The 14,082-nt window shown below is 37.7% G+C and overlaps 5 protein-coding genes across 5 annotated transcripts; 2 read left to right on the plus strand and 3 right to left on the minus strand.

Moving 5' to 3' along the window:
- Window positions 1-630: 630 nt before the first annotated feature.
- MFG1 (Mfg1p) lies at window positions 631-2,752 on the minus strand (the record flags this gene model as incomplete). Its single annotated transcript, XM_445412.2, has 2 exons — window positions 631-1,737; window positions 2,657-2,752. 2 exons carry the CDS (start codon window positions 2,750-2,752, stop codon window positions 631-633), a joined length of 1,203 nt encoding a protein of 400 aa, XP_445412.2.
- Window positions 2,753-6,664: 3,912 nt separating this feature from the next.
- On the plus strand, window positions 6,665-8,902 carry GYP7 (GTPase-activating protein GYP7; the record flags this gene model as incomplete). The annotated part of the gene is made up of 1 exon (XM_445413.1): window positions 6,665-8,902. One exon carries the CDS (start codon window positions 6,665-6,667, stop codon window positions 8,900-8,902), a length of 2,238 nt encoding a protein of 745 aa, XP_445413.1.
- Window positions 8,903-9,050: 148 nt separating this feature from the next.
- Window positions 9,051-9,980, minus strand: PHO13 (4-nitrophenylphosphatase; the record flags this gene model as incomplete). The annotated part of the gene is made up of 1 exon (XM_445414.1): window positions 9,051-9,980. The coding sequence occupies one exon, from the start codon at window positions 9,978-9,980 to the stop codon at window positions 9,051-9,053; it is 930 nt and encodes a 309-aa protein (XP_445414.1).
- Window positions 9,981-10,402: 422 nt separating this feature from the next.
- Window positions 10,403-11,716, minus strand: AIM6 (Aim6p; the record flags this gene model as incomplete). The annotated part of the gene is made up of 1 exon (XM_445415.2): window positions 10,403-11,716. One exon carries the CDS (start codon window positions 11,714-11,716, stop codon window positions 10,403-10,405), a length of 1,314 nt encoding a protein of 437 aa, XP_445415.2.
- A 747-nt stretch (window positions 11,717-12,463) lies between these two features.
- On the plus strand, window positions 12,464-13,915 carry GUD1 (guanine deaminase; the record flags this gene model as incomplete). Its single annotated transcript, XM_445416.1, has 1 exon — window positions 12,464-13,915. The coding sequence occupies one exon, from the start codon at window positions 12,464-12,466 to the stop codon at window positions 13,913-13,915; it is 1,452 nt and encodes a 483-aa protein (XP_445416.1).
- Window positions 13,916-14,082: the final 167 nt, after the last annotated feature.

A 14,082-nucleotide genomic window follows, 5' to 3' on the forward strand; every position in this document is an offset into this window, starting at 1 on the left:
TGCTTAACCATCCAAGATTAATGTAGGTCCCCTCGATGACTATTCCATGATAGTATCTTTCCTTGCTGTCACTAACGTTTTGCTGCATCCCAATGATCTTCTTGAAAGTAAGATTAAAACTCAAGATATACGAATACATCATATGACTAATACTCAGATCATGACATTATTGACGAACGTCATAAAATGAATAGCATGGATACATTATATCCGCTCAACAGATTGAACTTATTTGCTTATTATCAAATAAATACAAACTATTCTATTTATATTATTTTATAGAATATTTTATTGGAAAAAAGCTGAGAACTGTTTAAAAAAAAGTCTTCAAATTTAAAATAGGAATAAATAATAATGTACTGCAAGTAAAGTTTAATCAACTAAAAGCAAATTCATCAGTAAATTTTAACATGCCCGATTTACGTAATGGTTACATTTCCTGCTGCTCTATAAGATGGTTGCAATCCAGAAAAAAACATGATGGATGAGTAAATGAATAATTTGATAAATTGATAATTGAATAAATGAAAAAGTGAAAAAATGAACAAAAGCAATCGAATGAATGGATAATTGAGGAAAAGAATAAATCTATAATCTGCTATGCATGTATTTTTCTTGACGTGTGATATATTATTTTGTTTTTCTTCTTTTGGTTCCAGGTTCTTGTTTACAGTATTCACTAGAAGTTTGTGGAGCTGACTCAGGGCTTGGAGTAGAACTATCGACATATATCGTGTCATGATCTTCATTAGTATTCCTGGCTCTTTTTCTATCTGGCGTTTTTAATCCACTCATCTCTTTGAAGGTACACTTGTCCTCTTCTTTCTGACGTTCCTTAAACTCTTTTGCTGTTTTCATAAAAGCTTCAATTGGGCTTACAATATTATGGAGCCTCTGATATTCTTGAATATTCTTCATTGCAGAGACTACATTACCTATTTGCATCACTCTAATAATGTCATCATGTGTACCATATATGGAAACATTTCGGAATACCTCGAAGTTTGATCTAAACTTTGTGATTGCCTCAAACTTTTCCGCGTTATTTTGGCTACTATAATCATTCATCATATTGGCACCAATGCTGTTAAAGTTTGCATTACTATTATCATCTCTACTCAATGATCTAAAAGTATTTATCATACTAGGATTCTTATAAAGAACCTCCTCTATAGCTTGCCAACCAACGTTGGGAATAAATGCTTGCGGTTTTATATCAGCCCATTCAATCTTGAAGTATTTGTTCATGAATAATCTCATGTTAGCAATTACTGTAATGCTACTGGAATCAGAATATGTACTTTCGATTGATACAATCATTTCTGTGTAAACGTAAAAGTCTCGTAAAAGTCTACTTTCTATATTCTTTACCGTAATTTGAATTCTAATAACGTTATTAGTAGCCAACGTCTTTCCTATCATAGGCAATAACGATGGCTCAAAATAAACACTTCCATCATCTGGTCCACCAACTTTAGAGTATTTAATCTTAGCATTGGGTATAAATGTGATCGATGAAAAATGAAACCAATGTTGTGGATGATCCATTTGTCCAGCGGTCTCATTGAACATGTCTGTTATTCTGTAGAGCTTTAGCGCTGCCATATTTGATACATATCTATCAAATAAATGAAAGCTTTTATTTTTATGCTCGGTATCAGAGAAACTATCAGTATATGTTTCATCACTGTTGTTATGTTGGTCTTGGCTAGTTTCCTTTGCGCTTTGATTATACATCTACTTCAAAGCTCTAATTTCAATATAAGAGAAATAATACCCGTCATAGAAGTATAATATAAGCTTGTTAGTAAAGTGTTTGTTGCTATTCAAACTGATTAAACAAAATATCCAATTTGAGATAGCTTGAGTATTTTTGTAGCAAATTAATTTTTCTCTTTGGTAATAGAGGAATATAGTACAATGCCTTTGCAGATGTGTAAAACCTAATATAATACAGAGGGCAAAAAATTAAAATGAGTTGATAAGTGCTGAAGTATACAGCTTTTCTTTCTCTTCGCAAATATGTAGCAGTAATGAAGCAGATTTTTATTTTAGCCAGCAGCTGGAAATACAATTGATGATATGTGGATCAGAATTATATCAACCACAATAGCAACAGATTTTGAACGGATGAAAAAATGAAGTGTAGTTTCTGACTTCTTTATTTGCAGTAATTTCACAAAAGAAGACTATGTATTGCTAAGATATTTTTGCAATTGATGATTTCTGATATTGGAAGAGATACTGAACCAATAGGTCTGCTATTACTTCAATTTCTTCGCTGTCGTTTTTTATTTTTTTATTGACTATAGGCAAATATACAAATATAACGTAAAAAGTAGGTATCCAGAATAATATATATCTCTGAAAATGGTAGTCAACTGATCAATCAATTATTCCTACAGTATTATATATTATATTTATATGAACTGAATAAATGCTGCAAAAAACAGGATCGAGAGAATTTTATTTAAACCTTCATCTTAAATTGACTACGGTATCCTTATAACCGAAGGCTCTTTCCTTGGTCGCTGTTTGGTATTCCAAAAGTTGAACTGTGGGCTTATGTAGGTGAGCAATTCTTTATGTACCACATTATGTCTGTCACTGTACCTAGTGGCATATTAGTGCAAAGCTTTGAGCAAAGACTACATACACATGGATGAAATGTGTCTCTCTGTGTATATCTGTATGTCTGTGTGTCTGTCCTTAAGAAGGAGGGGTTAGAAGAATCACAACTGCAAATACACATGCACCGAAGGTCAACTACCTCTTTACGCTATTACTCCTTTCCCATCTGCAACATCACCTTGGTAATGCTGATCCGATGCTTTTCTTCTATGGAAGGGGCAAGAGAACGCAAATAGAGTCAAAGAACCTAATCAGCACTGTACAGACATTATACCTACTTACAGTGTAGCTAAGAAGGATAAAAAAATTTTCGTTCCTTTTCTTATTCTGATCCTTTTTTAAGAGCCATATGGGGAAGGTGGGAGGGGATCACAGCGCAGAAATGAAAAATTTATCGCCCATAATAAAAATATTTACATAAGACAGATTTTGGCAGTCGAACACATACAGTAAGTACAGGTTCCTTGAGCCAATTCCCCCAACGAAGAGTAGATTGTACACAGCATCAGCTTATGTAAAATGATTCAGATAAGGAAAAAAAAATGTAATATTCAGTTCTGGTTCTGTGTAAAATACACATAATCACGATCCTGATCTAAAAAAAAATTGTAAAGAACAATAAAAATCGCAAGTCATTAGAAATAATATCGATCATGATCCAGCCTAGGGGTCTGCCATGGATTGAAAGTATAGAATATTTTCCCAATTAATACTAAAATAAATAAAAACAGAAACTAGAGTGGGCGAAAAAAAAAAACGATTTTACAAATTGTGTCTTGCGACTTACACCCATATGTGGCACTATCAACTTTGCACACTCACACAGCAGTATATTTTTTGCTAGTGTCAGTATTCACCACTAAAATGTATGCAATTTGCCAGCTCAACTGGAAATATTCCTTATTATCCGAAAACTGTTAGCAATTGCCATATTCGCTAACACTCACAAGTGATGGTAAATGGAAAGTAACATCAGTTCTGTGTAAGAAATCAGTAATAGCTCCTATGTTCTGCGATAGAGTCTGTGGATCAACTTTTTTCCTAAACAAATCAATTTCTTCGTTATCCGAGGGGAAACCAGCATGCGAACCCGCGCAGAGAACTGTTTTCTTTACTCCATCCACACTATAGGGTATGACAGTGGAGCTCACCTGCGTGGTTACTGTGTGGAAGGGGGGAGGAAGGAGGAAAGCGTCTATCTTTTGCTCTACGTGATCCCTCTGTTCAACAGAAGAAGAATATATGTTTTTGCCCCCCCCCCCCTCTTTCCCTGTGATTGGCACTCAGAGTAGCCGCACAAGCCCGAATTATCGTGTGTTCGTTTCCCTCCGTCCCTTTCCGAGACATTTTAAAATTAGGTAAACTTTGCAATCTGCACGGCCGTTTCTCTAGATCGAAAGCGAATGAGCTTCTTCGATGCCAGCTTCTTCGTAGATTATTTTTCTTTTTCGTTGATCACACACAAACCCCTGAACAACCGCGAAAATCTCGGCTTCCATGAAGAGAGCAAAATTAGCTTCTATTTTCTGTTGGTGAACAAAAATCAGCACAAATAGCACAGACACACCCGCACGAGCGACTTGTATTCACCCACAACCCGAGCAGGTTACTTCGGCAAACATAGAAGCCAAAATATATTAACATCTGGGATGCAGAAGAGCGGCGCTAAGATATCGCGTAGGGTAGCGAAGAGAGGGGAAGAGACGAAAAAAGAATCTAAAAAAAGAAGATTTTTACATTTAGACGAATACTTTCGATAATTACGATAGAGAAACAGTGTAATACTACGGGCAAGGGAATAATTACTATAGCTTCGATGCTACCTGGTAGGGTCTGTAATAGTGGAGGGGAGCAGACCGTCAATGCTTGGCTCTTGTGGGACCAGTGATTAAGTGGATTGGAGTGCTGTAGTTGGAGCCGAAGTTGTACTTGCAAGAACTATCACAAATGCTTGCAAAAGAACTCCGATATAGTGTTATGTGTCTGTAACGGCACAATAATAGTTAATACACTTATGAGCCGATACTCTGTGTGTAGTGCCATCTATGTAGTTATATTCTCCACAAGCTCGGGTATCAAGCTCAGATATTCCGTAAATACCGGGCCATAATAAAGTTCAGGATATAGGGCATGGCCTGTTAACAAGTTGCCCCATCCCACTCTTGTGGCACTAAATGCGATATTTTTCATACTGACAGGACTTAATAAAAGAAACAAGAACAAAATGAATAAAATTTCTCGGAATTGTTTTTCAAAAAATCTCGTTCTGTTTCTAATTCGATATTAAGTTTTCAGTGGAAGTTATAGCTACGCAAGTCTCTTGGGCTGGGGTCGTGTTATGATTCGCAATTGAATTTGTAGAATTCCTTCCATGATAGGTTTACCCTATATTCCCGAATATAGGACACTTACTTCCCAGAAGAATTTCTGAAATTACGTATATAGTACACGATGTGTTTTGTTCGCACTCCCCTTTCCATCATTTGGAGAGGAATTTTAACACCGTGAAACAACTCCATACTAGTTTACTGTCAGTAAGGGGAGCAAATCTTAGAGGATAACTGTTACTCGGTTTAATTAACTTGAATGAGCTACACGATAGATTCTTGAAAATTTCTTTGTTGAATTAAATTAGGAGACCCTTCTCTTCGAAGATAATTAATCTGCTTTGATAATTACTTTTATTTTAAGAAGCCCAATAAAACACCCATTTCTAAAAGACGATGGTTTCTCTCATTGGGGCAATAAAGAAAATAAACTTCGAGTTTATTCACTTTACTAATATCGTACTAAGTTGTAGTGTAGTTATTTTATTATGAAATATGGAATAAAATGAGGAACGCTCATATTATAATCCAAAGTGAAAAAAAGGAATTATAAAGTTAGCTGTTTCACATGACTATGGCTTTCTCATATAAGAAAAAGAAAGAAAATAAAGTAGTATAATGTTTTCAAGCTGATCCTCTCAATTGCCATGAAATACTTAGGATTAGTAACGCATTTCCTTCAAAAACAAATTTATAAATTCCGAGATACTGGATTTCTCATCTCTAATTTGTCATACATTGAGAGCCAGGAATTCCACAAACTCGGACAACTTGATAAATTTTACCTACTAGAAAATGAACATGTTGGCATCTTCTCCTCCTTTTCCAGTTAGATCATACGCTCATTCCACATAGGTCGAGAAAAATTACTCTACTCTCCACCCAATAATGATACTTGATGATCTCGTCTAAATGGAAAATACATTTCTGAAATATATGTAGTGTAAATATTATTATATCTTGTTTTGACTCTTTCTGAATTATTATTTCCAGTCTTTATCAATAATAGACTTGGGGCTGTTCTCTTCATTTAGTGCTAGCAAAATACATACACAAATGATTATCTAAATCTATTAATAATGTGCTGAGTTTTATTTGTATTGGTATGGGGAAATTAGTAAAATCTTTATAATTATACGATTCACTGTTTTATTGTACCCCGCAATGAGGAACTTAATATACTTCTACCACTATTTTTAGTAGCAGATCCTAGTATAAAATTAACCATGATTTCTAGCAATCTCAGAAATGAGTAATATCTGGCGAACTAATCATGTATATCGGTTGATCTGGCTGACTCTTTCTACATTAATGGATGTTGAACAGATATTTACATTACCGGGCTCATCTCATCGCGACATCACTTCGCACCAGTGCCATAACAATTTAGAGACCCTACGAGATAAAAACCCTTAATAATAATTAGAGGAGTTTTTATATAGACTATCTAGTGTTAGTCTTGTCTAATTGATGGCCACTACAACTTAGTGGATATCGAAAATCTCATTATCTAACAGAAAAGAGTGTTTTGCAGGTCTATTACTAGTGAGCTTTGTTGGAATCATAACACGATTTGTCCGCCTCATTTGTGAATAATCATCGAAAGAATAGCATTAAGTTCGAGTATCAAGGCAGTACTAACATATTGCTATAGATTACCTCTACAAGTGGAAGAAACATTATAAACGTTGCAACTGATAAACAAAATGTCTATTGAGCTACTATTTTGCAAGTCTCAAGTGTATATTCATCCGACAAAGAATTTGCAAGACAATGTCTCCGGTTATCTTTTAATTACCCATCAGAGTAATAGCGAAACTATAACAAGTTCAACGATCTCTTGGATACCAGAGAACAGCCTTAATGAGGAAGACATAAATTTCCTAAACAACGCCGAAACGAGAAATATCAATGAGAAAATATTACGATTACCAGTTAGCAGCAGAAAACTAAACACACTTCTGGGAAGCGGGTCTTTCCTGAGTTCAAATTGGCAATTTACTATACCTGTATTATCTTTATACTCAGTTCAATTCAAATTACCAAACACATGGTGGTACGGGTCGTGTATATTGTACTCAAAATCACCAAGAGAGACTGAATCCATCCCAGTCTTGTACTTCCATGATGATCTATGCCCATCTACCATCTCGAAGCAAAAAGAACTCAACAGGTCATTTGACCCATTCAACAACTCTAATGAAATGTACTGGGGTGGACAAGACTTTAAGGATGCATTAGGCTCAATAGTCGAGTTGAAGAGGGTGGAATCCGAACCAACATTTTGGCTAGTTAATGCTACTCTGGAAGATTTGAGAAACTTTTCGTCTGCGAATTTGAAATCCAGTGAAGAGAAGCCTTCAAGTTCGAAAGATGATGGTGTTACTAAATTGAAGGAAGATGCTTGGCAGAAATGGGAGTCCACTAAATGGTCGCTCATGTCGCAGTTTGCTGACATCACTGCTAAGACAGGCTCATTTGTAGGGAGTCTCATAAAAAAGCATCCAGTAGTTCAATTGGTAGAACGGAATAAAAATAATTATTACGTACAGAAAATGTTGAAGAACCCCAAAGTAGTTGAGATTCAAGATGATTTTGACTCTGCTAAGATTTATTTAGCTAAATGGGCATTAAGTGTTAAGGAAGAAGCTGAGAGATACCAAGAAGGATCGTATGACAATCCCTACAGGAGAATATTGGTAAGCGAGTTTGGACTGACCGGAAATGAAGATGTTTCGTTCACTGAGGAAGAACTGAACAGGGCAATGGAAAGAAATCACCCAATGACAAAGCAGAAATGGAATTCCTTATTCGATAGTGAGGGACGACTTACCGTTACAGTTAACGAGGTAAAGGATTATATCTTCCACGGTGGTTTGGCTGACGACGCTACTAGAAAAGAAGTCTGGCCATTTTTATTGGGTGTTTACCCATGGGATTCTTCAGAGGATGAAAGGAAACAACTGAGAAAAGCTCTTCATGATGAATATATGGAGTTGAAACAAAAATGGGTTGACCGAGAAGTAAATCTGGATAATGATGAGGAAGAATACTGGAAGGATCAATTATTCAGGATAGAAAAAGATGTCAAGAGGAATGACCGGAATATCGATATTTATAAATACAATACTTCAGACAACTTACCATTCCCTGAAGATACTGCGCCAACCACCGACGATGATGATAGTATAAAAAATCCTAATTTAAAGAAGTTAGCAGATATTCTAACTACTTACAACATCTTTAATCCCAACCTTGGCTATGTACAGGGTATGACGGATTTACTATCACCATTGTACTACATTATCCGTGATGAGGAGACTACTTTTTGGTGCTTCACCAACTTCATGGAAAGAATGGAAAGAAATTTTTTAAGAGATCAATCTGGTATAAGAGATCAAATGCTGGCATTGACTGATTTGTGCCAGTTGATGCTCCCAAGATTAAGTGCACATTTACAAAAGTGTGATTCATCGGATTTGTTTTTCTGTTTTAGGATGCTTTTGGTATGGTTCAAAAGAGAATTTAATTACGACGATATATTCAATATTTGGGAGGTGTTTTTCACCGATTTTTATTCTTCTCAATACCAATTATTCTTTATGCTTGCTATACTTCAGAAGAATAGTTCACCAATTGTTAACAATTTACAAACTTTTGATCAGGTAATAAAGTATTTTAATGATCTTAATAGTAAGATGAACTGGAGAGATTTAATGGTAAGATCTGAACTATTGTTTATACAGTTCCATAAAACAGCGGATCTACTCGCTAGGCGTCAAGAACAACTTATCCCAGAAAATTCTGGACACGATACGAGTGATATTGAAGGAGGTACGGAGCCAAAAACCCAGAGCTATATCAGTGAGCATCTCCAAACACTTTTATCCAAGGAAGTTATAATACAGAAAGAAAACACAAGGACAAAAGATTCGATAAAATAAATTTCTATTGCTTCTTCTATGTTGTCTAATTTTAAGGCGACTAATATCTAAAGAGAACAGACATCACTCCTTTCTATCTCACTTTTATTAAAAGTTGGTATAAACAAACTAACAATAATTATTTCGCGTTTAACTAATAAAATTTCATTTAGTTTTTAAGTAGTTCATAAATATCACCAAGTTTTTCGATATAATACCTTGGTCTTGGATGATCGGGAGATATTTCAAAAGCTCTTTCTTCAGTTTCAATACCACTTAGAACTAGCAGAGTTCCTCCAAGTTTACCATCGGCACCAAACTTCATATCAGTATTCAAACGATCTCCGACCATACAGCACCTGTCCTTATTGATCTTTTTAGCTGACACAATGGAATTTAACATATTCATGTTAGGCTTGCCACAATATGCTGGCTTTCTACCAGATGAGGTTGCTAATGATTCGACCATGGAACCTGCACCTGGCAAAATATGACCCTTTTGGGGGAAAGTTGAATCACAATTGGTACCAACAAATTCCACATTTTCCTGTTGTAGATATTGCAAACTTACAGCTAGACGATGATAGTTAACTTTTGTATCCAAACCAGCAATAACACATTTGACATCTTTGTCAAGACCATCTACTAGGAACGGGGAAGTAGAGGCGTCAAAGGGTTCATTAAGTCTTGCATCTTCACCACCCAAATATTCAAAGCCCATTTCAGTCAACTCACCACCAATACCAGATTCACCGAAAACCCAAATCTTATCCTTGCCAGGTTGCAAGTTCAAGAAATCTCTCACATAGACAGCAGCAGCATAACCAGAGGTGAATATTTCTTCCTCGGATACTTCAATACCAAAACCAGCAAACTTCTTGGTATATTGTTTCCTGGACTTTGTAGAGTTATTGGTAACAAAGACTAAGTTTTTGCCAGCATCCTCGAGCATCTTTAAGATCTCCTTGGTGTTTGGCAATAAGTGGGTTCCCAACCACAGAACACCATCACAGTCAAACAAAAATGTATCGAAGCTGTCTAAGAACTCCTGTGCCTGTTCCTTAGTGGTAATCTTGATCGGATCTTCTGTAGCAGTCATCTTGCAAAAAATTCAGTATGCTTTGCCCAGCAATGTTTTGGTCAATGCTATAAATGAATATAGCAACCTATCTAGAGCTGTAACCACCTGGATTTATAACTCTCAAGTTCACTTTGGAATGACGGTCATTTGATTACCCATTGTCCTCCTATTTCCCGAACGTGAAAAACTCTGGTTCATCGCCAAATTGCACAATAAAAGAGCAGAATCATAGTGAATATTAATAAAGAGCAAAGTAAATAATCATTATATATCGTTACATTTCTGGTCCGACCACGAAGACCAGTAGATCTTGTCGGTAAACTTTTTGTTTAAATAATTTGCCATATTTCTACAGTTATAATAATATCTACAACAGTAACTGTATCAGTAATGAAAGAATAAATGAAGGCTGGGACGGACTGTCATCGACCTGCTATATCTTAAAACATAGCTGCGGCCTTTAAGTCATCTACGTTGAGGAAATCCGAGTTTAAGTCCTCAATTTGTTGTTTCCAGAGCCTCTTCATGGTCTTACGAGGCCAACTTGGAACCCCCCATATCCTTGTTTTCAAGTCGAATGAGTGAGCATTATCGATGTATTTTTTAATTGCTGTTATTTCTTCTTTGTCCAAATGGCCTCTCATTATTACTTTTAAGTTGCTGGAGCCAACCATCTTCAAAATTTCTGAGAGTGATGTGGATGCGGTGACAGCCATTTTAGCTGACTCTTCGTTGAGTTCGAGCAGGTTGGCATCCTGTAACAAATATCGCTTGCGGTCACCAAAATAACCATCTGCCTTGCCATTGTCTAAGACATCTGTATTATTTGGGTAATTACCAGTCATGATTACAGTGACTTGCCCCTGGATGATCTTACCAGTATCCATATCATAGTAAGTCAAGTAGCCAGCCTGGATTAACTGAGTGAAATACTTTTCAAGCAATAGTTTGTATGTCAGAATATTGTCATCAGACTTGAAATCAATGTAAAAAAATAGTGGTATGTGATTGGCTGTATAAAAGACACCATTCTTCTGAGTTTTACTGTTATTGCTCTTTCCACAGTTTACACCTTCCAACAAGCTTTGAAGCGGGTCTGTATACAACTTTTCCAGAGTCTTTCTTAGTGGGTCTATGTAGTCCTCATCATGTCCCACTGCAAGTACATAGTCTTCCAATTTGTCGGTAGAACTATTGTAAGGATGATCTTTGTGTGGGTGTACCCACACGTCAGCCTCGGTACTAACAGATCCATAAGCAAGGCCCTTTAGTAAAGGCACATCCCGCCAGTAGTCATTATGGGAGTGGATAGGCAGTGGAGTGACATCTCTGGTAAGCTTAGCGACAGCCGAGGTCTCCACGGAGCAATTCTCATGGGAGGTGCCCTTGAACACATACTCACTGAATGTGTCATATAGCGTAGATATTCCACCGGGATACCTGCCAGGAATTCTGTATGCATCTAGCAAGTGCTTTTCAAACAATTCGTAGAGGGCTGGCCCGCTGACACCGAGGTCCTGCCTCGAGCTCAGCATTATAGCATGGCTGTTGTGGAAGTAGTCCTGGCGTTTCTCTAGCAGGCCAAATGCCGAGTAACCGCTCCTCTCAAGCAAGATAACTCCAAGGAGTATGACGTAGCCGCATACTAGTAAATATTGAGCAGTGAACGGGATCATGATTATCTTGAGAAGCCAGTGTGTAGTGCCTGTAGGGGCCTTCTCCACATTATCATTCGTGGCCACCTTCCGCAACATCGTGTCCAAATTGTAGGAGCAGTTCAGCTTATATATTCCAGATCAAAGGATGTAATCTTGTAGCAAATTCTCGCAACAGGTATGCTCTCAGAGAAATCAATAGCAGTGCAGAAATGTATCAGCAATGTGGATCGACGAGATGCTAGTTGAAGACCGATGATTAGCACGTCCCCCAGTCCCCACAACACACGTTTCTAAATCCAAAGCCTCTCTTTTTTCTTATTTCATTTGCAAATCCTGTGGTGCCAAAGGGAAACGAGGCTTGCTGCTCATTACAAGAAGCACAAGATCGATCCTCTCCTATTAAATTGCAGATCCATTTCCAAGATCCCACTGGGACACCACAAATACGTAATCATATATATTGTCACTGAGAACACTACGTAATCCTTTGTGCGGGGGGTGCGAGTCACCAACTCTAGCAAGTATTTCCAGCTGTTACCTCCCTCTGCTCTCACTGCAGTGGTCATCTGCGAGTAGCTGTCTCGAGAAAAGGTGTCACTTGGTCGCTAAATGGAAGCTTCACCCGGTCCCTACTAATAGGGGGCATTGTTCTCGAGCTGTAAGCATTATTCCCTTATCTTATCTTATCTTTATCTTATCGTTTGATCCTTATCGCTTGGCCCATGACATCCCAACGACCGGATGACTCCTCCGATGACTTAAAATTGGGCTAATATAACATATATATATGTCCTAGCTGATTCCTCACACGTTGAACAATGGACATGTTGCAGATGACTAGCGATGGTTAGTTTACGGGAACAACTTTATAGGCTGGTAGCGTTTCATGGCACTTTTATAGACACGCCGGTGCTGGGCCAGTTGCGCGTGAGGGAGGAATGCACGGTTGTGGTGCATATGACTGATGATGGATGTGGAACAATTGTGCTGATCAGGGACCACTGCGAGCCCATGGATGCTGTCCGCGAGTATGACCCAACAGTACACGAGAGTGATGTGAAGATAGTTGCCGCAACAGACGGTAGTGGAAGCCAGTTCTTCTTCCCTGGATTCATCGACACACATATCCACGCTTCCCAGTACCCGAACTGCGGGTTATTTGGCAAGTCTACTCTACTTGATTGGCTCGAGACATACACGTTCCCACTGGAGGCATCGTTGGCAGACCTGGATATTGCCAGCGACGTGTACACATCTGTGATAAAGAGAACACTGAGCGCAGGTACCACAACAGCTACTTATTACACGACCATTGACACAGAATCATCAAAATTAATGGGCACACTATGTTCCAAGCTGGGTCAAAGAGCTCTGATTGGTAAAGTGTGTATGGATCAAAATGCCCCAGATTACTATATAGAGGATGCAAAGGACTCAATAGAGTCCTGCAAAGAGATGATATCATTCTTTAAGAATGACTTGAACGACCCAAGAGTGAATGCTATAATAACTCCAAGATTTGCACCCAGTTGCTCCAAGGACTTACTGGCAGCTCTTGGCGCGTTGGCAAAGGAGAATGAACTACATATTCAAACACATCTTTCTGAGAACAACAAGGAAATTAGCTGGGTGAAGTCTCTTTTTCCCGAATGCAAGAGCTATACTGACGTGTATTATCAACATGGCTTGCTAGGGGAGCGTACTGTGCTGGCACACTGCATCCATTGCTCAGAAGATGAAGCTGATCTGATCAAGAAGACTAACTCTGGAGTTTCTCATTGCCCAGTATCCAACTCAGCTTTAGCTTCAGGCGAATGTAGAGTAAAATGGTGGTTACAGAAAGGTGTCTCAGTAGGGTTAGGGACCGATGTATCAGGTGGATACTCAGCAGATATCCTATTATCAGCAAGACATGCTCATCTAGTATCACGCCATTTGGCTATGAAAACCGACGAGGAAAAAGAGAAAATAAATGTGATGTTATCAGTCAATGAATGTTTGTATCTAGCCACTATGGGTGGTGCTGGCGTCTTACACATGCAAGATCAAATAGGTAGTTTTGATGTGGGTAAACAGTTTGACACCCAATTAATATCACTAGACGTTCCAAATTCAAATGTCCAATTATTTTATTGGCAAAAACTAAACGGAACCAAAGCCATAAAAGGAATTAGGAATCAACCTCCGTTATTAAACCATGAGGATATAATTGCAAAATGGTTTTTCAATGGTGACGACAGAAATGTGAAATATACCTGGGTTAGTGGCCAATTGGTTCATTCGAAGGATATATAGCAACAGTGACCATCTGCTTAAGAAATCTCAATTTGATGTTGACTATATTGTATTTTTTTTTTCAATTTAGCGTCTTTTTTCCTAAGATTTTGACTTATTTAATTTATAGAAGCATTTACTATTTGCTAATTGAATGTTCAAACGATTGTAGCCAAAAGAATCTTATA

Source organism: Nakaseomyces glabratus, chromosome C, assembly GCF_010111755.1.
Source record: "Nakaseomyces glabratus chromosome C, complete sequence".
Lineage (NCBI taxonomy): Eukaryota > Fungi > Ascomycota > Saccharomycetes > Saccharomycetales > Saccharomycetaceae > Nakaseomyces > Nakaseomyces glabratus.